The 28,000-nt window shown below is 33.0% G+C and overlaps 1 protein-coding gene across 1 annotated transcript in view; it reads left to right on the top strand.

The window, feature by feature from the left end:
• LOC126882983 (pituitary homeobox homolog Ptx1) overlaps positions 1–21,407 on the top strand; it is a 275,850-nt gene extending 254,443 nt beyond the window's left edge. The window contains exon 5 of the mRNA XM_050648120.1: positions 1,786–21,407. Coding sequence (XP_050504077.1) covers positions 1,786–2,385 — 600 coding nt within the window. The 3' untranslated portion in view covers positions 2,386–21,407. The remainder of the gene's footprint in view (positions 1–1,785) is intronic.
• Positions 21,408–28,000: the final 6,593 nt, after the last annotated feature.

Genomic DNA, 28,000 nt, shown 5'->3' with positions numbered 1-28,000 from the left:
TTGTGCAATTAGTTTGCGATTTTTGACAGATCAAAAGTAATTAACATTTAGAAAGTTCTTTTTCTTATTCTTCTTTTATATATGCAGTAGTGCCTGTTTTTCTTCAACGGTGCCTTTTATTCTGCCCCTAAATTGTCGTTCTATCTTTTCCTTGGGCATCCTATACTTCTCTTACTCTTGCCCAACGGTGACTTGTCCCTAGTTCCTGGCTATTATTACTATCCTTCATTCAGACATCCTGCTTATATGTTGATTCCACTCTTTTTTTCTGTCTTTTACCCAGGTATTTATATTGTCTACCCCACATATGCGTCTGATTTCCTGACTTCTTGCTCTGTCCTGTAGTCCTTTTCCAGCAATCCCTCATTTCGTTGGTCTCCAGGTGTCTTTGTGTTTTGCTTGTGTCTGGTCCTGTTTCGGCCGTATCAGCCATAACTGGCCTTATAACTGACATATACAGGGTGCAACAAAAATACAGGTCATAAATTTAGTCGCGTATTCTGGGACCAAAAATATTTCGATTGAACCTAACTTACCTTAGTACAAATGTGCACGGAAAAAAAGTTACAGCCCTTTGAAATTACAAAATGAAAATTGATTTTTTCCAATATATCGAAAACTATTAAAGATTTTTTATTAAAAATGGACATGTGGTATTGTTATGGCAGTATTATTTTAAGAAAAAATTATAATGAAATTTGGACACCCCATAAAAATGTTATGGGGGTTTGTTTCGTTTAAACCCCCCCAAACTTTTGTGTACGTTTCAATTTAATTATTATTGTAGCGCCATTAGTTAAACACAAGTTTTTAAAAACTTTTTTGTCTCTTAGTACTTTTTCCAAAAGTCAGTTTTTATCGAGATATTTGAATATTTGTCAAATCCACCACATATTTGTATAATATGGTAAAGTACGATTATGGAGACTTGGTAATAATATGAAAATTTATTTATGATTTACATTTTTTGGTATATTTTGAACCATATTAAAAAAGAAGCCACATCTCGATAAAAGATGCTTCATCAAAAAAATACAAGGAGGCAAAAAAGTTTTAAAAACACTGTGTTTAACTAATGGTACCGCAGTAATAGTTTAATTGGAACGTATACACACATTTGGGGGGTTTAAAGGAATAAAACCCTCATAAAATTTTTATGTAAACATATTAAAAAAGAAGCCGCAACTCGGTAAAAACTGCCTTATCGAAAAAATACTAAGAGGCAAAAAAGTTTTAAAAATATTTAATTTAACTAATGGCACCAGAATAATAATTTATTTGAAACGGACACAAAAGTTTGGGGGGTTTAAGGGAACAAAACCCCCATAAAATTTTTATGGGGTGCACAAATTTCACTATAATTTTTCTTTAAGATGTCCTTGCCATAAGAATGCCACATGTCCATTTTCAACAAAAAATCTCTAATAGTTTTCGACATATTCGAAAAAATCGATTTTCATTTTGTAACTTTTTTTGTGTGCATATTTGTACTAAGGTAAGTTAGGTTCATTCGATCTATTTTTGGTCCCAGAATATGTGGTTTAATTTATGACCTGTATTTTTGTTACACCCTGTATATTCGACCCTTAGTTTTCACTCTTAGATATTTGTTTTTCCAAATTGTGTCATTAATATAATTTAATTTAATTATTTGGTCTTCTACCTCTTCTTCGATATTGTGATCGCCTGATAGATTAATTCCCAGGTATTTGAAAATAATTATTTGTTTACCCTTACTGTTTTTTTACTTTAGACTATACTAACATCTTTTTTTTTTTGTTCCAGGTATGGTTTAAAAACCGCCGAGCAAAGTGGAGAAAGCGTGAACGAAATGCCATGAACGCAATGAATGCTGCAGCAGAATTCAAAACTGGCTTTGGCACTCAATTCAACGGTCTCATGCCGACAATCAGTGATGATAGCTTTTATTCATACTCAACGTACAATAATTGGGCTACAAAGGTGCCTAGTCCTTTAGGTGGTAAACCCTTTTGGCCGGTAGTACCTTCCAATCACCACCAGAGTCCCGTAAATTGCTTTAATGCGGCCACTTCTGTCACGGGTGCAACGATGAGTGGCGCAGTCAGTAGTATGTTACCAGGTGCTATGGGAACCGTGATGACTTCAACAACACCGGGAGCGGTTTCAGCGCAACCCTGCCCATATACTACCCCAGCTAATCCGTATTCTATGTATCATCACAGGAGCGCAGCTGAACCTTGCACAGCGATGTCGTCTAGTATAGCATCATTAAGGTTAAAGGCCAAACAGCACACGGGCTTTGTAGGGTATTCTAGTGTAAGTCCAGTTCGATCGTCTTCGACAGGATTATCTGCCTGTCAATATGCAGGTAGTGGAATAGGCGTGGGAGAAAGACATGGCTGAGAGCAGGAGGTGGCCCTCGTGGCCCATCTAAAACACGAAGACCAAGACGACTAAATGTTATAAAGTTGAAGTTGAAGGGTGTTTATTTGGGGTTACGATAAAACCCATCAATTCCGTAACGTTTCTAGTAGTTTGTAGAGATTGTATTATATTTATTAATTAATTTAACTACATTATCTACAATATTTTTTTCGGTCTTGGTCGAATGTGTAAATATGTAAATCATTTATAGATACTTAATGTCAAATGTGAGAAAAGGTAAGAAATTTTGAAATCTTGATAGACTTTTAAATTAGCTTTTTTACATTTTGTCTTTCCGTTTACCAGTATTATTAATACTTTTAAGCCCAATTTATAACATATTACTACTTAAATACAACAATGGAAAAATGATTATTTTAACAAATATACATTTTTTTTAATTTTCTTCCTAGAGATGTGATTTTTGTAGAAGGTTTGGCATTTATTCATAAAAATATGCACTAAACCTAAGTATAACTACACGTAATCTTACTTCAGACCCAACCATTTGGAACGGTAGGTATATAGTGTCAGCAATATACAGTTATTTTGTTGTGTCCAAATAGGCTTCAGTTTCGGCGATTACTTCCTCATCGGAGCGATATCTCTGGCCACATAGCATTTTTTATATCAAAAAAAAGTTGTAATCGCTGGTCAGATCTGGAGGACACGGTGGACGCGAAACAATTCAAAGACTAATTATTCATGCATTTTTACCATCACTTTTATGAACTCATGACACGGTGTATTGTCTTGATGAAACAACAGTTCTTTAAACCAATATAATAGTCGGTGTTGATTCTTTCTCCATGTTTCAAATAGGTAGTCAATGAAAATAATTCCTTGCGGGTCCCAAAATACAGAGGTCATACCACCTTTGCGGTGGTTTATTGCATATTTGGTCACTTTGGACGGCTTTTGGAAGTTATGGATCCATGTTTTATCCGTTGTAACATATCGATGCAAAAACTCTGATTACGCATGTCCAAACAGCGTCGAAATTCATCAATTCGTTGTTGGTTCTGCTCTGGTGTGAGAACTTTATAGTGTCAGATTTCATCTATCACTTGCACCTTGACTTGGTTTTCTATAATAATTTTCAGCATTTCTCCATGTTTTCGAGAGTTGATTTTCTTTTAAATATCTTCAGTAGTTCTATTTATATTTTTTCCAATCATCTTTCCTTTCCGGGTCTTTTTGTCTTTTTAAGAATAGTTCATTCTTTAACGGTAAAATATTGCAAAACCTCTAAATTTTAAAGAACCGCTTGGATTGACATGAAATTTGGCATACACACAGCTAACAAATCAAAGAGAAAAAGTGATATTGTGCCGATATGTGCTTTTGCCCTGGGGGTGGTTTTCACCCCCTCTTGGAAGTGAAAAAATATTCGTCCAAAGAAAGTCAGGAAATGGATAAACTGGCTAATTTTAAGTAACTTTTCTTCTATAGAGTTTTTTCACAAAGTCAATACTTTTCGAGTTATTTGACAGTGAATATGTTCATTTTTTCAACAAAATAACCACGCTTTTAGACGGTTTTTCGTAAATAACTCAAATAGTAAGTATTTTGTCGAAAAAATATTCTTAGCGAAAATATAGCCTGTAAAAAATTTTAAAAAATGGTGTATATGTTACGGTTAAACTTCGAAAATGGTTAATCTCGACATTAACCGGTTAATCTTGACTTTAACCGAAATGTAATGTTAATGTCGTACGAAATTCAGATATATTGACATTAACAGGTTAATGTCGAGTTTAACTATTCTCCTTGGTTAATGTTGAATAATGCGTTAGAAAATAATACAACGTTGCCAATTGTATAAAAATACCTGCTACATATTTATTCAAACGTGACAAACTTCCGTGACACTTAGAGTTGCATAAAAAATATTAGCTGCCTTACAGCAGCACTTTTTTGAACCACATTTAGTTTTGCACGAGCATCTTTTGTATCCTTCCTTGACCACCACATAGAGATGAAGTCGCTGCAATCTCACGAAGAGATTTTTCAACAACTGAAACTTTTTCGGTAGCAATAAGGGGAGCCGGACATACACTGAATTGATTTCTTGTAAATCACTGTGGTAATGTGCCCTTTTCTGTCCCAATATTGTAATACATGTTATCTTCAACTACTGTGGTAACAACGCCTAATATATTCCTTGCATCAGCTCGTCCTCTATCAACATCGGGGACAGGTAATCTAACAGTATCACCAATTTTTGCAGCGGGTAATAATGTGTGCCGGTAAAATAAAAAAAAGTGTTACTACTTCTAGTGTTATATTTTTGAATTTATCATTTAAAAAATTTAACATTCTTGTTCTTCCTTCATGGTCAATACTTAAATGTACTTCATAAAGAATATCAAATAATTCCTCTTTTTTTACATAATATAAAAATGTCTCCTTACCTTCTTGCAAAGGAGCAATAAGTTTGAAATGATTTGCCACGTTCACTACATCGTATTTGGCCAAACGTCGATATGACAACGCTGTTTTCTTAGCTTGTCGTTTTGCTTCTTTCACTTGATTACAAATTAAATCATATTTTTCACGAGATAAATAAGCACTGTTGTCATCCCTTTTTGTGTAAATAATTTTATCCAGATTCTCGTAGAACCGGTCTTTAAATTCATTGAACATATTGAATACTTAAATTTTCACTTTCAAATAACTATACTTCTTGCACGAATGCCACTTGATTACACAACAAAACCATGTGGACTTTAACAAGGCACATGTGTTAATGTCGAGATTAGCCGGTTAATGTCCGATTGAAGGCTGAAGATCGTTTAGCTTCGGACATTAACCAACTAGACTGGTGAATCTCAATATTAACTGGGTAATATTGAGATTAACCTGATTTCGGACGTTAACCGTAACATATATATCACGTCTCTACACCTAGTAGAAGCAGAGTTATAGCTAATGAAAAATAGGTTCATATTCGTCAAATTCCAAATGGAATTCTTTAACGTGAAATAACCAAAAATTAAGCAGATTTCGGGGAAAATTCATTACAACTTATTTAAAGTGTTTAAAAAAAGCTTCATTTTTGTTTTATAAAAAAAATTTCTAACATTAAAATTAAACAAGTTACGCTCAAAATAAAGTTAGTCCCTTTTGGTTTTGGTAAAAAAATCGAGAAAATCACCCCCTAATTAGTATCTTAAATGAACTTTCGTTACGACTTCACAAGTTTCTTGACTCGTGTATATATTGTTTATACGATCTGTAAGTCTCATCGGCTCAAAGTCCTTATTATTGAAAGGGCTGTAGTTAAAAGGGGTTCAACGAGTTACTGATCACGAATGTATGAACATTTAGAAACACCAAATCTTAATCAATTTTTGTCTAACAGAAAAACAAAAAATACATGATATTCAGAAAAGCAAATCTGACTTTTTTTGTTTTTCGAGATTTTTGGTATCTCTTACAATTTTTAAGTTATTTTGAAAAAAAGCGTATTTTTCAAAATTTAAATTTTAAAAAATTTTAATTTGAAACAAATTTTTTTCAAAAATAAGCACTTTGAATCGATGAAACTTACAGATCATACAAACACAACATAAGTAAAATAATTTGTGGAGCGGTAACGATTAATTTCATTTAAGTTGCTAATTAGAGGGTGGTCTTCCCGATTTTTTTTTTGCAAAAACAAAAGGGACCAGCTTTATTTTGAGCGTATATTGCTTAAATTTAATGCTAGAAACTTTTTGTAAAAACAGGAATAAATCTTTTTTAAACACTTTAAAAAAGTTATATTGGGTTTTCCCCAAAAAGTGCTTAATTTATTGGATATTCCACGTCGAAATATTCTGTTTAAAATTTGGTGAATATGAATCTATTTTTCATTGGCTATAACTCTGGTTCTACGAGATCCAGAGACCTAACGCGTACACCATTTTTTTTTTTACTTTTTTATATTCAATATTTTTGCTAAGAACGTTTTTTTCGACAAAATACTTACTTTTTGAGTTATTTGCGAAAAATCGTCTAAAAATGTGGTTATTTTGTTGAAAAATGAACTTATTCACCCGCAAATAACTCGAAAAGTGTTGACTTGGCGAAAAAGCTCTATAGAACAAAAGTTACTTAAAATTAGTCAGTTTACCCATTTCCGGACTTATTTTGGACATATATTTTTTCACCCACAATAGGGGGTGAAAGTCACCCCCAGGGCAAAAGCACACATCGGCACAATATCACTTTTTTTCTTTGACGTGTAAGCTATAGGTATGCGAAATTTCATGTCAATCCAAGCGGTTCTTTAAAATTTAGAGCAAAAACCGTGAAAGAATGGACTAGAATGTCTGAACATTTCTGCGATTCTGCATCGTTTTTCTTCATATATCTGTTCTACTGTTTCCCCTTTATCCGTATACCAGTAACAATAAAATGAAGGCGATAAGTAGCTATTTTTAAACATAATTTAAAAATAAACTGCAACGTTTTGTTTTTCATCTGAATCTGATAAAATACGCAACAACATTCTTAATGAAACGTCACAAATTTAATGTAGTCACATTTTCCCGAAAAACAATTGTTGTCTAGTATCAATATTGTTGTGCAAATCAATCATTCTTGAAAGTGATGTCGGCAAAGTAATGTCAAAGTTTTACCTTAAAAGTTATCTACTCAAGATTACAAATATTTCTTATCAAAAAATATTAAATGATAATCTATTCAAGAGGATGATTATTTTTAGGTCTTTGTTGTATTATTTAAGGATAATTTTCAATTAAAGGCCAATTTAATGTTTTTTGGCTGAATTAGAAAACATTTTCATAAATAAATAAAAATTTTGATCCAAGTAGGATCATCCTCTCCGATGAGAACTTCATCAAACCTCTTCATATCAGTTGGTACCAAACATTTTGATTTAATGATTTAATCATTTATGTAGTTACTTACGTCAGATTTTTGCACCATAATTTAAAAGCTCAGAAGTAATGCAGTTTGCCCCAGAAGCTTTGTTTTATTGTAATTTTTTATTCCTTTGATGACTTATTCCTTTGTTGATATGTTATCTTTCCCTTTTTCGTCTTTTATGCTTTCTAGGTCTTTAGGTTTGAATTCCTTTCTGTTCTGGTTAACCCTCTTGTAGAATTTTCGCCCTTCCATTTATGTTATATTCCTCTAGCTCTTTCAGAGGATGGTTTGTGACAACTAAGTACAGAGAAATAGAGCTAGTAAAACAGTATTGCTACCTGGGAACTATTATAAATGAGCAGTGGAGCAATGTACAGGAAATAAAGTGCCGCATAGGAAAAACTAGAACGATCTTTAACAAAATGAGCGCCATCTTCAAAGGCCACAACATATCCCTAGATACAAAATGAGACATTTGAGATGTTATGTTTTCCTTGCATTATTGTACGGAGCTGAGGCATGGACGCTTACAGACACCACTATTAAAAAACTTAAAACATTTGAGATGTGGCTTTATAGAAGAATGCTGAGAATATCGTGGGCAGCAAGGATCACGAACAAGGAAGTTCTAAGAAGAATAAAGAAGGAACCAGAGATTGTGTTTACAATCAAACGTATAAAAATGCAATATCTGAAACACGTTATGAGAAATCAGCACCGTTGCTTCAGATCCAGACCTGCCTTCCTACAACTCTCAACGACACTATCAAGTAGTGTTTGCAGATCTTCTTGACTAGAAGCTAGGAGTACTGTATAGTCCGCATACCTCAAATTATTGATGACTTCACCGTTCACAAGTATTCCTTCTTGTTTTTCAGAAAGTGCTTTTCTGAAAATTCTTTCGGAGTAAACGTTGAAAATCAGGGGTGTCAAGATGCATCCCTGCCGTACTCCTCTTTTAACATTAAGAGCCTGTGATTCCACACCATCTACTAAAACTGATGTTGTTTGATTCCAATATAAAATTGCAATTATTTGAACATCTCTGCCGTCCAAGCCAATGTTTTTTAGAGCTTCGATCAATATAGAGTACTTAACACAATAAAATGCCTTTTGTAAGTCAATAAAACAACAGTATATGTCTACAGATATATCTCGACATCTTTGAGCAAGTACGTTTATTCCAAACAGTGTCTCTCTCGTTCCAAACCCGTTACTGAGACCAAACTGTGTGTCAACCAGGTATTCCTCGCATTTTTAATAGATACGACCATGTATTACCTTCAGAAAAAATTTCAATAAATGGTTTAACAAATTGATATTTCTATAATCAGCACAGGTTTTTACTGTTGTCTTCTTAGGTAGAGCTACAGTCGGAAAAATTAAAGAATACGCATGAACGATCACATCAATCACTTATTTTGAATTTGCTGTCTTTTTCTAAAAATAACAAACGTTTGTTATAGAAAAAGACAGCAAATATAAAATAAGTTATTGATGTGGTCGTTCATGGGTATTCTTTCATTTTTCCGACTGTGTAAACAGTGAATTAGACCAACCATTAGGTAGTTGTCCGCTGGTATAAATGGTATTGAAAAACGAAGTTATAGCCTCTAAAACATTGCTATCATTTATAAGCTTGTGTATTTCAGTTGGAATTTCATCAGGACCAGTCGCTCTGCCATCTTTTAATGATTGTATGGCTTTTATTACCTCAGAGCGTGTTATTAGGGTTCAGTTGCAGTTAGTAATATCGGAAGGTGAACTACTCCTATCGCAATAGTGGCTTGAGCAATCATATGTAACCTTTTTCATTGCCTGGCGGTTGGAACGTTCGGTGTAATGTGAAAGTTCCACCAATGGAATGTCATCTAATGTCTTAGTGTGTGAAAGAAGCTTTATAGTATCTCATATTCAGTTACATAATCGTTCATATACAATCATATACACAAACCTTTAAACCAGATTATTGAACACAATGATTAAGTTTGTTCTGTAAATCATCCAAAAAAAGTATACAATCGTTAAAGAAAAATAGTTTTTATTGTTTTGTTTATGAAAATGATCTCTAAAATACGCCCAAACCCGAAATATATATCAGAACCTCTTAAAATACGACATCGTACTATAGTATATAGTTCACTTAGAATTATTTTTTAATTTACGTTATTTTTCATATTTTTAGAGTAATTTGCTCAAATATTTTTTAAAGTTAATGCCAAAAGTTTATATTTCTTTATAGGTAAAAAAAATATGAATTTCGCTCAAAGTACCTTTATTTTCACAATATCGTGAGTTGTTATTATGAACATTTGTTTGAAATAAAGAACTACTTTCTAATTTGCAATTAAATCCTTCTAATTGAAAAAAATTGCAAGTTTTTCTCAAATTACCGGTACCTACCTACCGAACATAATTTTTATTTATTACAAATATAACTCTTTTATAACCGTTCCTATAGAAAAGACATTATTAACTCTTCAGTTTTCATTAGATTTTTAATTTATTTTGTTTTGCGAAAATTTGTTTATCATTTTTTTAAAATGGATTTTTATCGGAAAAGAGAAGTTGTCATATTTGTAATAGGCAAATAAAAATTATTGGCTGTCGGTAATTTGAGAAAAATTTGCAATTTTTTTTTTCAATTAGGATGTAATTGCACTTAAATTCCAAACAACTTTTCTTAATAACAATTTTCGATATTGTGAAATATAAAGGTACTTTACTCCTGAGAGAAATTATTTTTTAATATACCTCGTATACGATTATTAATACCTGATGCATCTTATACCATACGGAGCTGTCTATGAAGAAAAATGTTTTATCGTTAAATATCGCTTGTTTTCCTATTCTTAAACCTTGTCGCCATCCATCCATTTCCTGTCAATCTCCGTCCTGTTAGTCTCGACTTTCCATTGTCTTATCTACTTCATCCCTTCACGACCTCCTAGGTCTGCACCTTTTTCCCCTTCTTTCTCCAATTTTGTGTTTTTTCTTCTAGTACATTTTATCTATTTTTGTAACTCTACAACTCATTCTCGAATATTCCATTTCGGTGGTCAAAACTTTATTTTTGACCATACCTAATACATAATGCTACGTTCTTGTTCTTGTTTAGCCAATCGACTTATGTATGTCTCCAAATCTTCTCTTTTTATGGTTAGATATTTTTAATATAGTATTTTTTCTTTTTTCTGCATTACATGGACTCTGTTGTTAAATCGATTTTATATTGGTCCGTTTTTCTTTCTCTTCACGTAATGCTTCTAGGTTTGCCGATTTAATGCAGATTTTTACATGTTCGTATGTTTTTGTTTCTTCTAGTTTTGGATCAAGACAAAAGGTACCAGAAACAAATATAGAAAACGCAGAAAGAAATAAATTTAAAATACACCAGTTGCATGAGGATTCCGATTCCCTAAAAAACCTATATCTGTACTTCAATAGTTGTTTTTATTTTCTGCCAACCAATAGAGGCGGTGCTTGCTTACATACTCGTGTCCAATCAGTAATGTTAAAAATGTGTACGAACATGGTCTAACTTTCTTAAAATTGGTGATCTCCCTACCACTATCTGATGGAATCCTTCTTTTTCTTAAAGTTCCATCTCCTATCGGAGGCTGGATAGCATAATGGCTATGGTCACCTTGTTGGCTGCTGCTCTGAATAGTTGTAATGAACTATAGTTAAACCATTCTCTAAGGTTCCTCAGCCAGGAGATGCGTCTTCTTCCTATGCTTCTTCTTCCTTGGATCTTTCATTGCGTAATAATTCTCAGCAACTCATATTTTTCTCCTCTGGTTATGTGACCCAAATATTCCAGTTTTCTTGTTTTTATACTGTTCATAATATCTAACACTTTATTTAAACGTCGTTGTACTTCAACATTGGTAATCCTTTGAACCCACTGACTTTTCAATATTCTTCTGTAACACCACATTTCGAACGCTTCTATTTTTCTCATGTGTTGTCTCTTTAATGTCCAAGCTTCCATTCCGTATAGTAATATATAAAATATGTAGCATCTTAGAGCCCTCAATCTGAGGCAATCGAAGCACTTTGTTTGAGGGTAAATGCAAACATTTCATATATTGACCAAATCACAAATTTTTTATAAAAAGCACCTATAAAATTTTCGGAACTTCTAGCTAGGTCATATGTCATATTTATATGTCGTTTTTGAAGGTGTTAAAAAAATAAACAACATGGTTAAGGTGATATAAAGACACACTTAGGACTGACTATATAACGTATATAAAAATGGGTTAGTTCAATAGACAAAAATCTACAAAATAAATTATTGTACAATAAACTTTTTGCATTACCTTGACCTAGTACAAATAGATAAATTACCATTGTTATCGTGCCAAATATTTTCGGATTTATCCAAAGATTTTATTTTTAATTGTTTTATTAGGTTTTTTGTTATATAGAATGGTGTCATTATATTTAATTTATCTAAACATACAAAAAAAGGAATCCATGTAAGAAGCATCATACAAATTTCATACATAAGGCCAATCATCTAAATTTTAAGTCCAGAAATGTTCTAGTAGAAATACCAATGCTTAATGTGTAGGCATTCATGGTTATGTAATTTTATTCTTTAACCCATTATGAACGCCCGGCACGGCACAGCACAGGCCTGCACGTCCAAAAACCCATTTGCAACGGCCGCGGCCGGCACGGCACGGCACCGGAAAAATGATCATTTGCCATGGAGACCTCGTCGGAAGAAAAGGTTATAATAGTAAGTGAAATTTGTGCTGAGATTGAAACAGACGAAAATGCAAAATTACGACGGAAACATCGGTTTTGGGTTCACGGAATATTAAAAAAGAAGAGAATATGGCGATTTTCATCATCTTTTCCCGCATAAAGATGATCCAAAATTTCCCAAATATTTTCGAATGTCTCAAACCAAATTTTATATTTCCATATTTCAAAACAAACAACGCGCTTTCAATTAAAAAATCAATAATATATCTGCTTACTACCAACAATTATCACGCACTTGCGCCGACTGGCCGTTCGACTTCAACGGATTTTATTCTCCTCGGAGAATTTTGGCCGTTCCGTTTGCGTTGGACTGTGCCGGGCCGAGCTGGCCGCTCATAATGGGTTACGTTGCATTTAAAACTATACAAATGAATTTGGACTGTCCTGTGCCGTGCCGGGCGTTTATAATGGGTTTCCTGCTTAAGCGTTCTTTCTCTTCCCTGCTTACCCCCCAGATGGAGCATAGTGGTCATCTTGATGTCATGAATTGTCCGTCTCCAGAGATCTCTATCTCTGATCATTTCTTTTGACTAATGAATAAGTCTTTGGCACATTCCTGAAATTTGATAGATCCATCTTGTTGGTGATCTTTCTCGTGACCTTCGGACTTTTACCTTTCCTTGAACAATACGTCGCTCCATGTTTTCTTCGCCTTTGTATTTTCCTCTACATCATCACCTGCAGCAGTTCACAGCGCTTGTTGTTTTGTTATATTGTTTTTCCTTCTTTTCAATGCCATGTTGTTTGTAACTCTGCCGAACCAACTAATTATAAATATTTTTTGTAAGATCACATTTATAAAGCCCCCAATTTGTTTCTTTATAGTCCATGCCTCCACTCCATATAACAACACAGAGAACTCATAACACCTCAAAAATCAACTCTTAATATGATCGACAAATATCTGTTACATAAGACATTTTTCATTTTGGTAAATGCGTATCTTGCTTTTCCAATAATTCTTGGTTTTATTTCTTCAGTATAGTCGATGTTGACATTAAAAATAAACTCTTTATTCTTTATAAAAACACTTTATAAAAATGTTTGCCTTTCTTTTAAGTTTGTATGATGCTATATTACTATATTTTAAAAAATATCAAATATTTTAAATAAATCTTGTAGCATTTCGTGAGAATACATGTTTAAATACATAGAGTATTCTTAGCACCATAATAATAATAATAATAATAAATCTTTTTTTTTTTTCATGTTGTAACTGTAACCATGTACCACTCGAAGATCTACTACAATATGTGTTTTTATTTTATGTAAACCATAGAGAAGTTGATCTACAGAAAATAGATTAGCAAAGTTATTGATTACTACGGTGACTGTATTTTTACTACGATCTTGTTTAACTCTGAGCAAAATATAACAATCGTTACTATTTAAAAACCTTGGGCTCACACTTAAAAAAATGTATTACCATCCCTCATGAGACTTTTTTTATTCAGTTATTCATGTCGAGTCAAACAACTTTTCTATTTCGGAAAATTTTCGGGATAGGACGTTTTATAAATATACAGGTTTCTAAACTTTGGTGCGTCCGACAACTGGAGTAGGGGAGACCGGGGCTAGTTGTCACAGTTTTTGGTTCAGGCTCTGTAACTCAGACACTTTTTATTTTTTTTTTTCAACAAAACTTTGTCTGGATAATTAGTTGGATGAAAAAACTTTGTTTGGATAATTTTAGATACCAGCGGTTAAATTGGTATGAAGGTTTAACCTTCGACAGGATTTGTGTGACAACATGCCCCTACATGGGGCATGTTGTCACAGTGCCTGGGGCAAATTGTCACAGTATTATAAAAATAAAGTAAATGAAAAATAAAACGTTTTTATTGAAAGAAGAACGTACAAATTTACAAAGAACTACATATCGTCTTCCGAGTCACAATTGTGACACACGCATAAAATGGATTTCCATTGGTGTAGTCTGTTATGTGCACATTATTTGAATGCTGAACATTGGGTCCAACTTTCAATCTTCTTCCTCAAGTGCCATCTCCGCGACGGAGGCCGGCAATCATTTGATGTCCTACCATTCTTTCAGGTTGCGCAGCCACGATATTCTTCGTCTTCCCATACTTCTTTTTCCTTGAATCCTTCCCTGCATAATCAATTGGAACAAGTTGTATCTTTCTCCATGGGTAATATGTCCAAGATATTCTAATTTTCTTGTTTTGATGGTATTTAAGATTTCCATTTCTTTATTCATCTTTCTCAGAACCTTTTTGTTTGTGACGTGTTCTGCCCACGATATTTTCAGAATTCTTCTGTGCACCCACAGCTCGAATGATTCTAGTTTTTTCATTGATGCCGCATTTAAGGTCCAAGCTTCCATTCCATAAAAGAGAGTCAAGAAAAAGTTGCACCTGCCTACTACCTAGCCAACTTTCAATAGAAGCAAAATAAAGTTCTCCGCAAACAAGGCATATACAGTCCTCTTCGTCCAATGGAATGTCTTCTTTTTTTTGCCTTACGTTTTTTTGGAAAGAAGACAGATTCGTTTTAACGCTTTTCTTTTCTTGTATATTTTTTTTTATTCTGCCTAGACTATTTCTCCTGCACAATTTCAGATGGAGTAGATATCTGTTGTTAAAGATTGCAATGGGCCGGACATGTGATAAGAATGGGAGAGGATAGGCTACCAAAACGAGCACTGAATGCTAGAATGCAAGGAAAGAGACCGGTTGGGAAGCCACGAAAGCGCTGGGAAGACACAGTAAACAGCGACGCACAAGCCTTTTTAGGAGTCCGTGTATGGAGAAGAGCAGCCACAGACAGGCAAGGGTGGAGGCAAAAAATAAAGGAGGCCAAGGCTCAATTTGGGCTGTAGTGCCGTAGAAGAAGAGAAGAAGATATCTGTTGTTATTATTGCTGATTTGCGTTTTTTACGTTGAATGCGGTTGGTCCTGTTTGCAGCTTTTGGGTAAGGACGAACCATTTCTAGTAATCCTATAACTAGATATCTATAGAAGAATCATTTAATCCTGTAGGTATTAAATCACTATTTCACAAATACGTTTACCTACATTTGACAAATTCATTAATATGATTTACCCTGTATTCTGTAGCAATCTAATTTGATTTTAATTCGGTCTAAAATCATTTCAACAGATCTAAATGCTGCGGGGCAAGTTGTCACAGTGACATCTTGCCCCGTATAATTTGTGACAACTAGCCCCACATGACCTTCCGTAACTGAATGTCAAATCAAAAATATTCAAATGAATAAATATATCAAAATATACCTACATATGTAGTCTATAAGATGGACAGTACCCTTTAAAATATATGTTTCTTACTTTGCTTTCACAAATTCACTCAGAGCACGAGATGATTGAAGATAAAATTTTTTACATGAGAAGCCTCAAAACACATTTACATGAATAAGAGAAATGATTACTGGCCGATCTCCGCAATATTTTGTGTGGAAGTGGTGGTGAGTAAAACATTTCGTATGTAGATGACGCAGCGTGTTAACTTCACAAATAAGGTAAAAATCGGCATTGTGACAACTTACCCCTGTGACAACTAGCCCCGGTCTTCCCTACCCTTAAAAATTTGTCGGACAATATTATGTATCAGTAAATTGTAAGTATTTTTATCAAACAATCCTGCAAAAAAATAATTTATGACTCCATAGTGGCTCCCCATATGGGGGGCGCACGCCTCATCAAGAGTCATAAAATGTATACCCTCACAGCTGAATTTTGCAGGATTGTTTGATAAAAATATTTAAAATTAATGGGTAATATTATCCGACAAATTTTTAAGTGTACCCTAGTTCTCGGACGCACCAAAGTTTAGAAACCTGTATAGTCCAGAAAGCCACTGCGCATCCGCTATGAAAAATATTCTGATTCGGATTTTTTGCACAATCTTACTCAAAAAGGACTCCTTTTAACAAATTTGCATGTTGCCAGGACCAAAAGGTGGTCAAAAATTTTTTAAACGTTTTTTTGTTTTTTTTTCTAAAATTATTTTTTTTGCATGGAAAAAGTTTTTTTGGGTTTTTTAATCATTCCAAACAGAAAAGGTCTTTAGTGACTTTTCTCTAAAAATGATAGTTTTTGACATATAAGCGATTAAAAATTGAAAAATTGGCCATTTTTAACCCTCAAAAACTATGTGAAAAACTGAAAATTTAAATATTACCAAGGTAGGTAGATATTCTTTAAACATCGATTGATGAAATTCCGAAGAGTTTTTTGCAATACAGTATTCAAAACTCATTTTTTTTTAATTTCTAATCTAGCGTGCGCGACACTATTTTCCACCGACATGCGACAGTATGATGCAAATGAAAGGAATAAATTCGTTATTTCGTAAACCGGCGACTATAAGGAAAAATCCCGAAACAGGTCGATTTTTATTTTTTTGAAGTTATGATATTGTGGCATATATGGTATACTAGTGACGTCATCCATCTAGACGTGATGACGTAATCGATGATTTTTTTAAATGAGAATAGGGGTCGTGTGCTAGTTTATTTGAAAGGTTTTTCAATTCTCTATTCATTAATATAAACAATTACATAATTACTTATACAGGGTGTCCAAAAAATTTTTATTAAATTAAATTATTTGACAAAAAAAGGAGTAGAAGGATTAGATTTATTTGACAAAAAAAAAACAAAAAAAAACGTTTAAAAAATTTTTGACCACCTTCTGGTCCTGGCAACATGCAAATTTGTTAAAAGGGGTCCTTTTTGAGTAAGATTGTGCAAAAAAACCTAATCAGAATATTTTTCCTAGCAGATGCGCAGTGGCTTTCTGGGCTAGTATATTTACGAAACGTCCTATCCCGAAAATTTTCCGAAATAGAAAAGTTGTCCGACTCGACATGAATAACTGATTAAAAAAAGCCTCATGAGTAAGCTAATATTTTTTTAAGTGTGGGCCTAAGACCTATTACGCTTAGTATGATATTCGGTTAAATATAATTAAATAAATGTGTCACGAAATTCAACAATTTGTGATACTTTACAGTACAGAAGTTAATTTTTTATATCTTTTTGGTTCATTAAGATGAGATTCTTTTAATTCAGTTTTTTAAACGTTTATTCAGCAATCTGTTAGTTATAAAAAATTCTAACAATAAGCGTCTTTGCGGTTTGAAGTTCAATAACTGAAACTTCAATTCAGTTTTTGGCGGAGATTTTTTAATTTAGTTTTTGGCGGATGTATAATTACTACGCTTGATTTGGAATTAAGTTCAATTCATTTTAGTTTACTATTTGACTTGACCCCTTCAGTTTATATTCTTCATCATTGATCACATTTTGTCATATCCACTTCGTTAGTTCTCTAAATTCTGATTTTGTTAGTTAATACTTTCTTTTTAGTTGATCTTCTTATCTTTGGACTTGCCCAATTCAATTTTACATTTGAACCTATATATATATATATATATATATATATATATATATATATATATATATATATACGTATATCTTTTCTGTTCATTTGAGTTCTGTTCACGCCTAAATTATCTTTCTGGAATTTTCCTTTTCATAAAATTAAATTCATATCTAATGTTCAGCAAAGTTTTTAGTACTAACCTCTTTTTATTCAGCTGCTTAGTCCATAAAATGTGTAGTCACCGCTTTGTATATTTTGAATTTGTTAAATAGATGAGTAAAAATTGTCACATTGTCTCCATATACTTTAGTATAACGAAGCATTGCTAATCTATAATAACCAATATTAGATAACATGTCTTTAGACAAGTTTTTATGTAAAATTTTTAACAAACAAAAACCTCATTTATTATTATTTGTTGAATCATTCCTTTGGAACCGTATATAGTCCTGGATCCCGCGTAACAAAAAAAAGTTTATTTACAGCAAGCTGAAAATTTGTTAATAATTTAACGGTGTCCAGTCGGACAAACTTTGATGTCTGGGAACACTGGAAGAGGGGAAGTTTTAATTGTGGAACAGGTTACAGGTTTCGAAGGTCAAACTACGAAAACGTCGCATGTATTTTGTCGGACAGAACTTCCAATTGATTTGTTACCCTTTCATTATACTCTCATGTAAAAATCAGACTGCTATTTACCACCAACATAATTCCTTTCATTTGACATATTCTACGTGTCGGACTTATTAAATTGCCTAACATCAGTGGCGGCTCGCGACCTCAGTATGCGGGTAGGCTACACATATACTTCGGGTAGGCGACAAAAAATATCCTACAATTTGTAATACATTTTGAGCCGTCTTGCAATACTAAATGTAATCTATGAGCGCAACAATGTGTAAAAATTGCTTTTGGAGCATCTACTTTAATTTTTGATTGTAATCCGTTTAAAGAGCCAGCCATTGCACTTGCACCATCGTAAAATTGAGCAATTAATTTATTTTTGTAATCATATGGCTCAAGCACGTTTGAAATTAAACTACATAGAGCGTCTGCAGATCTATTCTCGCTAACATCAAAAAACCCTAAAAATCTTTCTGTTACCTGACAAACTTTGTTAACCCGGCACCTGCCACGTGGCTTTGCAAGGCATCAACTGCCACGTGGGGTGCTCACAGCACCCCTTAAAAATTTTCTGTGATCTACTTGTTTATAAACAAAATAATGTGTTGAGTTACACAAGAATATAAAAAAAACATGTTTTATTAACTTATTAGCTACTAATATATTATAAAAGTTAAAAAATAAAATTAAAAAGGTGTTATAAGCAAATTAGCAAGTACCAACCCATAATAAATTAAGTGATGTAAAATATCTAAGAAAATTAAAATTTATTGAGTATAGAGAATATATTAATAATTTAGATCAGTTATTACAATAAAAAAATGTAAATTTGACCTGTTTATCAAAAACATAAAACAATTTTACTGCCAGATGATGACACCCCAATTCGAATTTAGAGCTACAATTTCAGATGACACTAAATAACCACTTCAAACACAAACAGATCTATGCTATATAATATTATTGAAAGCTACTATGACGCACAGGACGGTTAACAAATTTGAAATACCAAATATTTGATGAAAATGTGTTATGGGGTGCTGGTAGCACCCCACGTGGCAGGTGCCGGGTTAACAAAACGGATTGTTAAAGTACACTGTGATTTTTCGGTTATATCAGTAGTATCGTCCGCTAGTATAGAAAAAAATTGACTTTCATTAATTTCTTTTGAAATTTCATTTTTTACGTAATCGGCAAGACAATATATTAAATAATTTTGTATTGTTTTTGACAAACCCGTGAACACCCCTTCTATTTTTTAACATGATCCTGGATTTCCTGATCGCGTTTAACTACTAAATTAAAAATGTCTTTAAAATTACCCATGTTTGAAGAATTATGGCTCTCATCATGACCGCGAAATGCAAGTTCTTGTTTTACTAACAGAATTGTAACATCAATTTCTTCAACTTATTCAATCTTTTTCAACTTCTTCATTATATATCTTATTAGATAGAGAAATTTGTCCAGCTAAAGCATTGTCAATAGTTTATTTATTTTTTTCTAACCGTTTTAAACCTAAGTAATTGTTTAAATGTTCTTTCGAAGATTCATGTTTTTTTACACTAGCTGATAAATTTTTCAAATGATAAATTTTTCAAATCTGAATATCCCTGACTCACCCAAACATTTTGCTTCAAATTTGAGAGCAACAGACAAGGCCAACAGAAAAGTGAATTTTTAAAATAGCTTCCGCTTAGCCATTTATGATTTTCATACCATATTGTTTTAAACGATCTCGAAAATGGTCAATTGTCTTTTGTCTTATCTGTGGATAAAATTGTTAAATTTGGTAAAGGCCGGCCCATTGAAATAATTTCTGATCTTTCTTGATTTTGGCGCCTTGAAAAAGGCGTCTCGATCAAACTGCATATTACATCGTTTAAAATATTCATATTCGATGACTAAAGTTTTTCCACCAATAAAACTAACACACCTACGTTTCAACAACGTCAAATATTACTTATTTTATTTATGTATCAAATAATAATTTACTCTTCGAATAAATTGATAAGTTAACAATTAACCTCGCTTTAAGTTTTTAATTATCTATATAATCTAATAACACAATTCGTCAGTTTAACTTTAAATTATCCAAATTGTATTGAAACGCAATAAAAATATAATGGACGACTGACAAATAACTATTCACAGATTTATTTGTCGTTAGTGAATTATTACTAAATTAATATAAAATTAAAATGCCCTTCAATAGACCGATCTCAAATTTACCTGTTTATTATTCAGTTTTTATAAACAAATTTAAATTGCCCTACCTATTTTAATTCAATACTTAACCTACTAATAACAGCTAAAATCAAAAAACAATTATTTAAAACAGTTTCACAAGACACAAGAGAAGCAACTGATAAAATTTTGTAGGTCCGGCTATAAGACTCTGTGCCTATCCGCCCTCTCAAAATCGTAGAATACGGTCGCTACCAGCAGACCTGCAGCAGGCCTGCTCGCGTAAACAGAGAGAGATCGCACGTCAATTCGGTGTTGGCGTCGTTCTATTTCAGGCTACGTTTTCAAGTGCCTGACCAAGGAAGAATATAGAATCTTATACAGTACTACTGATACTACAAGGAGCGTACAATAATTATAACTACGGAGAAAATTTTTTGGATATTTTTAAAAATAATTTGGATAATTTTTGCTATTTTATTGTAGGTATTGTGTCAAAATTTATAAATTACAATTTTGAAATAAGTAATTTATATTAATAATTTATATTATTGTACTACATTTGAAGAGGGTAGGCGGCGCCTACCTTGCCTACCCCGACGGGCCGCCCCTGCCTAACATATTTGTTGGACAAACATTTTTTCATATATTACACAAAGTTTGCTATGGAATAAACTTAAACAGTTAAAACAGAAAAACAACCTGTTAGTTTTCATAATCATAAACTTGTCAGGATGGCACGTTCCACAATTAAAATTTCTCCTGTTCCAGTGTTCCCGTACATTAAAGTTTGTCCGACTAGACACCGGTAAGCTATTAACAAATTTTCAGCTTGCTATTAATAAACTTTTTTTGGTACGCGGGATCCAGGCCTAATATTTTCCAGTGTATATAGCCATTCTGTATGAGTGCTGACGATTCCTGAGATTGTAGGGCCCTTTTTGCAGGCCCCTTGTACAAAGGCTGCAATGTGCAATGTAATTAAAATGTCGTAGATTTGTTGAATGAATGAATAAATTTGTTATTTGATTATTTATAAAATGTAAAATAGAACGTATAGTGATTTCCAAAAAAAATCTATCGTACCTTTTATTCGATTATACTCTGCATATCGTTTGTAATTGTTCAAACATTTTCAACCATCTAGTCACAATAAAATTATCCATATCATCAACGACTTTTCTTTTATATCTAATATAATATTACCTCTATATCCTCTCCACTCCTTACAAAGCAGCATTTTAAAGATATAGGGTAATGTAGAAAGAATAATTTGAGCTAAAAGAACAACTAAAAAATTCAAAGAATGCCGACTATCACCAGTGTATTTAATATATGTTTTGAATAGAAATAAAAACAAAACATGTCAACTCAGGCCTAAACACCTGGCAAAATTGTATTACAGTAGATAGGTGAAAACCATTGAATATTATAGAGTAGATGGTAATGAATAACATTCTCACAGATAATACAATTACAGTTGGACCGAAGCAGTGACACTATTATTATTAAAAAAAGGGGAAATAGAAAATAATTAAAGAAAAACAGACCCATAACCCTATTGAACGTTATGTACCAACTGCTACATAAAATTTTAACAACGAGTTTAACTCCACACTAGTAATGGGAACAAGCTGAATTTAGAAAGGGGTTCAGTTAGTATAAGTCATTATTTCCTAACTAGGAATCCTGGAATCTTGGAGCACTCCAGGATCCACAGAGGATCATCGACCCAAGGATGATAATGCTAATTCGACACAGTAGAGTATGGGGCAATAATAAATGCCTTACAGAACGAAAGAATTCATTATATTTATAGATAAATAGAAAAACAGAGGGGATCCATTTAAACCTACGTCCAAAGATCTCGAGATCGAAGTTTGTGGCTGATTAGATAGATAAATAGAAGGGTTTGAACCCAAGAAATACTTGTTCTTTTGGTAGGACAGAAACGTGAAGTATAAATGGCAGAGGAGAGAAAGTTTAATGTTAAGTGTTCGTTAGTATAATTAACGCATTTCATGGAATAGTATTTAAATGAAGTGATCACTTTACTTTGCCAAATATAATTTTGTGATTAAGTGAAGCACTTTTCAGTTTGTAAGTTCTAATACAGAGAGCCAGAGATGTCAACTGCGAAGAATATGCATATTTTATTGATTTCGAGAAGGCATTTGACAAGGTAACACATGGGAAATTATTAGATATTTTAATGGATGGCAAGAAGACTGATTTCAAACGTATATATTCAACAAAAAGCAACAGGGAGATTCGAAAATGAACTGTCGCAAAATGTTCACAATCGTAAAAGGAGTTACACAGGGTTGCACACCGTCACCAGCAGTATTTAACATATACTCTAAAAACACTTTTGAAGAAGATGGTATTGCAGTCAATGGCCAACTTGTAAACAATATTAGATATACAAAGACAAAAATAATGATTATTAGTAAGAACACCAACATAAACGCCGAAATTACAATAAGTTATACACCGTTAGAAAGAGTGGAGAAAACATGCTATTTGGGCTGCAATATTTAACAGCTCTTCTTTTAAGCGGTCTTAGGAACATTCTCTGCATCTTATCTTCAAGTATCAATCTACGCACAAGAATTCTTAGATAGTATATCCTTAGTGTCCTCCTCTACGGAGTAAAAAACATAAAACGATTATAATAGATGCATTTCAAATGTTGTGCTACCGACGCGCGACGCGTATTAATGGTTTAATATACAGAGTGAGCCAAATAAAAGGAGCCATCCCGATATTTGGCAGTATTTATTCGATTTTAAGAAAATAAAAAAACAGGTCAATTTTTGATCTAAGGGAGACACATTTTTACGGTACAAACATCTGTCATTTGTCAACTCCCTCCCTTCCAATTCCCCACCCCTTATTTTGAAATAGGGAATAGCGGTCGTGTTCTAGCTCATTTGAAAGGTTATTCAATTCTCTATTCAGTAATATCAAGATTGACATAAAAATTTATTTATAACAAAAATTTAAAATAAAAATTTATAAAGAAAAATTATTTTAAATTAATTTAATTGACACAAAAAGAAGAATGTATGTAATTTATTTAACTCAGAATACATTCTACTGCTGATAAAAAACAGAAAAAAATGTTTATTTGATAAATAAACACTGTTTGTTGCTTAAATTCAATATTCAACCTACCAAGAGGCAGATGGGTGGAAGCTTGAACATTAAAATTAAGCAAAAAGCAGTGTCTATTTATCAAAAAACATTTTTTTCTGTTTTCTGTCAGCAGTAGAATGTGTTCTGAGTTAAATAAATTACATATACATTCTTCTTTTTGTGTCAATTAATTTAATTCAAAATAATTTTTCTTGGACGTATACATTTTTAAGTCGATGTTGATATTACTGAATAGGGAATTGAATAACCTTTGAAATGAGCTAGCACACGACCCCTATTCCCTATTTAAAAATAAGGGTGGGGGAAGTGGAAGGGAGGGAGTTGACAAATGACAGATGCTTGTATCGTAAAAATGTGTCCCCCTTAGATCAAAAATTGACCTGTTTCTTTATTTTCTTAAAATCTAATAAATACTGCCAAATATCGGGGTGGCTCCTTTTATTTGGCCCACTCTGTATATGTTATAGTCAAAGCCCGAATTTCAGGCACTCCTAGGTTTGACTAGGCAATCCTCAGGACTGACTGGCGGTCTTAGTCAAATCCCGAAATAAATTACAGTTTCCGCCTTTGACTAGTCAAACCTAGGAGAGACTACGTTGGTCAGGCAAAGGTCGAAATTTAATTTTATGAAATCGGGGTTTGACTAGTCAATTGTGCAGATTTGAAGTTTTGCAGTCCATACATAATGAAGCTTCAAATTTTTTAAGATACTCAACTTAATTTTTTTAATTCTAAACACGGCCTATTGCGAATTCAAAAACACGATAAATTACCGATATTTTGCTTTGAGTTAGAGATATCGGAAAAAGTTATTTGAGCAAGTTGTTCCAAATATTATTATAACCCCACATACCAAATTTCATAACAAAATTCGCACTTTTAGATTTTTCATTATTTTTAGTCAGGACCCTAAAATTCGTTGTCCCGAGACGCACGCAACCACGCAACGGAGCCGAGAAGCTGCTCTGCCTCCCTTGGTATATCTCCGGGCAGCGTGTGATGGCACCGTAGATGCCACTGTTAGGAGACCGGGTCTCCTTAAAGGAGCATTAGCAACGGAGACTGCTGGGCTTCTCGGCTCCGTGCTTGCATCTCGGGATAACCCAGGGTCCTGCCTACAATAATATTCGCGTTCTAATGCTAATGCTCCGTACGTATGGATAATTAGTGATAATATGGAATTTACACGTTGTATAATAGTGAGAGTGATTGTTGTTTTCGCGATTCATGATAAACAAAACAGTGTAGAGTGTGTAAAAAATTTATGGGGAGGCTGAGCCTCCCTTGCCTCCTCTGACGAGCCGCCACTGGTAAAAATCTTCGCGTAACGTAATACTTGAACGCTTCCTTATCCAAATATCTCTTTCCTTGTAAGAGCTGTAAATAAAAACACTGCTTTGAAGGTTTTTTTTTAATTAAAAATATCAAACTCACTAAAATTAACAAAAAACAAAATTAACAACAAAAGCAAACAATTCAATAGCGGGTATGTCCACCTCTTGCAGCAACGACTGCTCGCAATCTGTTTGGCATCGAATACAGATGTGTTATCCTTGCCTCGGGAATAGCCCGATATTCCTCTACCAGGGCCATAACTATACCAAATTTTCTGGAGGCCTAGAACGACGGCGAATAGCTTTTTTTAATTCATCCCATAAATACTCAATAGGATTGAGATCTGGGCTGCATGTGGGCCATTCTAATCTTATCAATCCAACCTCTATTTTATGAGTCAATCAGTGTTTTTATTTCCAAAAAATGGTAGAGCTCTTACAAGAAAAGGAATATTCGGATAACTCGAAAAACAAAATTTTAGTGACGCCTCCCAAATAATATGACAGGACTATGAAGTAAAACCAGCCCTTCCATTTTTCCACAAAATGTTTTAAAGTTAAAAGGAAATACAACACTTCCATTCACCCCCGTATAATGCAATGCAAGCAAAATTTTTGTGTTACCGGAATAATACCAAACAATACCAATACATGTACCTACAAACTGGTGCAAGAATCTTGAAAATCGGAGTACAAATAATAAAGTTATAAATTATGAAACTTAATCAAAAATTTTGGGTGGCGGAATTTTGTGCCGGTGAGTGTATTAATATTATGTGACACATGACAGAAGCTCGAAACAAATGACAATCGATGAAAATCCCTATTCAAGTGATGTTTCAAGCGATGAAATAAAATTATTTTGACATAATAGGGCTTTTCATTCACAGTCATTTCTTTCGAGCATCTGTCATGTGTCACATAATATTAATATATCTACGTCATACGTTATTGGTATATACCAATGATACAAAACAAAGACGTATGACGTAGATATTATTATGTGACACATGACAGTCGATGACACATCACAGTCGACAAATGACAATCGATGAAAAGCCCTAAGAGTGGTTTTGAATCGTCGTCATGGAAATCAAGATCATCGTCATGGTAACCAATTATATTGAAAGTTTGGTATACTGTGGTTTGGTTTTGACAACCTTGTCAAAGAATTAATTTGTGTATTTTGGAACGTGTTACGTACAATATTTTTTCTGCAGCTGTATTGTATGTTAAAAAAATATATGGATAAACTTTACTTATAAACTTTTATTAAACACTTTTAAGTTACTCTCGTGAATTCAACATTAGAAAAATCTACTTATGAATATTAATAACACAATTATAACAATTATTTACATTGATATTGTTAGGAATATTAACAGAAGTGGCAGTATTGAAATTAGTGTTAGACGTCTCAGTATTTCTACTATTTTTTGAGATATTAATTTGGTTGCGGATATTTTCACACACACGAATCTTAAATGACAAGCGTTGTCATAATAAAATACAAAGTTGATGTTATTGTCCTACCTACCTAGCTACCCAAAATCGTCCCGAAAGTAAAAAAGCGTCCCGAAACTGAAAAAATTAGTCCCGAAAGTAGCTACTTTCGGTATGAGTTGTGTAAAATGGTACTTTCGATTTAATAGATCATACCGAAAGTTTTATTTTCGGGACGGCTGCAGAAAAATTACATTTATCATTTTGCTTATAAAATTTATTGAAGTTATACTTCTTTACTGGCGATATGAGGGTGAATTTTTATATGTTAAAACCTATGATCCCGGTGCATGCGCATTATAACTTTGTTCTGATTGGATGTTCAAATGACATGTCAAAAATTATTCAATATGGCGGCTGTGGCACAGCTGTACGTAGTTTGATTATTTATGGTTGTTGCGTTTTGAAATTTGTGGGAAAAGAAACAAAGTTAGTTAATAGTTATACTGCCTTTTTAAATAGTTTTCATATACCTATATTTTTGGACTTTTGGACTATTTTGGACAAGGAAAACTCATTCTAATTTGGTAAGTAGTTTTTATTATAATCATATTGTAATTATACATTTGGATTAGGTTGGAATACATACATTTATTTTCTCAAGAATGGGGATTTTAGAGAGAAATCTAAAATTAGGTCCGATTTTTATTTTTAAATTATGATTTTTTGGCGTAGATTTATTTATCTAGTAGGTATGTATTGCTTTGATTTACATACTTAATTTGATTACCAACAAAAGTTCTACCAATCTTCATCTAATATATTGTTTTCTTACTGTTTTATTATATTTTAATATTTACTTCCACAAAATTTAAACTACATAATTTAATTATATTCAAAACAACTGTCAAACAGTAAAACGTTCAGTTACCCTATTTTTCCACATGACAAATAATGTGGAATTGGACGAGTGAGTCTAGGCTTCGATTACGAATCAAAGCGCCCCGAAATTCACGGGTTCGATTCCCGATGCAAGTTTTTTTTTATTTTTTTATGCATTTTATGATTGTAAGTATATTTGTTATATAATTTTTTTTTCAGAAAATGCGTATTTAAAATTTTTGCGAACAATTATTATCGTTCAGAAATAATTTTTTTTTGTGGCATTTTTCAATGTGTTTGTGTGCGTTTTATTCTTTTATTTTTTAAAATTTTTGGTATTGTCTTAAAAATCACATAATATGTAGGAGAAGTATAACTTCTTACGTGCGCACAAAGTACACACACATTCTTTTTTTTGTATAAAACGTCCGGCGAATAAAAGCAAAAAATTTATCTCCTTAGTCAGCCACAAAATTAAAACATGTGTAATTGCTCAAGTACGTATTAAACCGAGATACGATGTATTCCAATTCGATATCCACTACGTCATGTTCTTGCAATAAATCTGGTGCTGTCATTGTATCAGTATCGATTATTTGGGCCATTTGTTAGAGGCGATGCGGCAAGAAATAAATCTTTCACTTCTATTGACTAACCAAGACACAATTCGAGTGTTGCCTAATGGAAACTAATGTTTTCGTTGGGTACGTGGCCTGCACAGCGAAATCTTGATTTAAATTTACACCCTAAATGGAGTCGATTGCTACGTTAGAGAAATATAAAATTTTCTTCGTTACCGAACGGCATTTGTCATGGTTTTAAAAGAAATATGTTACAATAAAATGGTATAATATAAACTTCACAACTTCTGAAAACAAGCTAGAAGCTAGAAGATACAAATATATTTATTGACATATACAGTATGTCCCTGTAAGTTGTATCCAT

This window comes from Diabrotica virgifera, chromosome 4 (assembly GCF_917563875.1).
Source record: "Diabrotica virgifera virgifera chromosome 4, PGI_DIABVI_V3a".
Classification (NCBI taxonomy): Eukaryota; Metazoa; Arthropoda; class Insecta; order Coleoptera; family Chrysomelidae; genus Diabrotica; species Diabrotica virgifera.
This window is presented reverse-complemented; position numbering and strand designations above follow the sequence as displayed.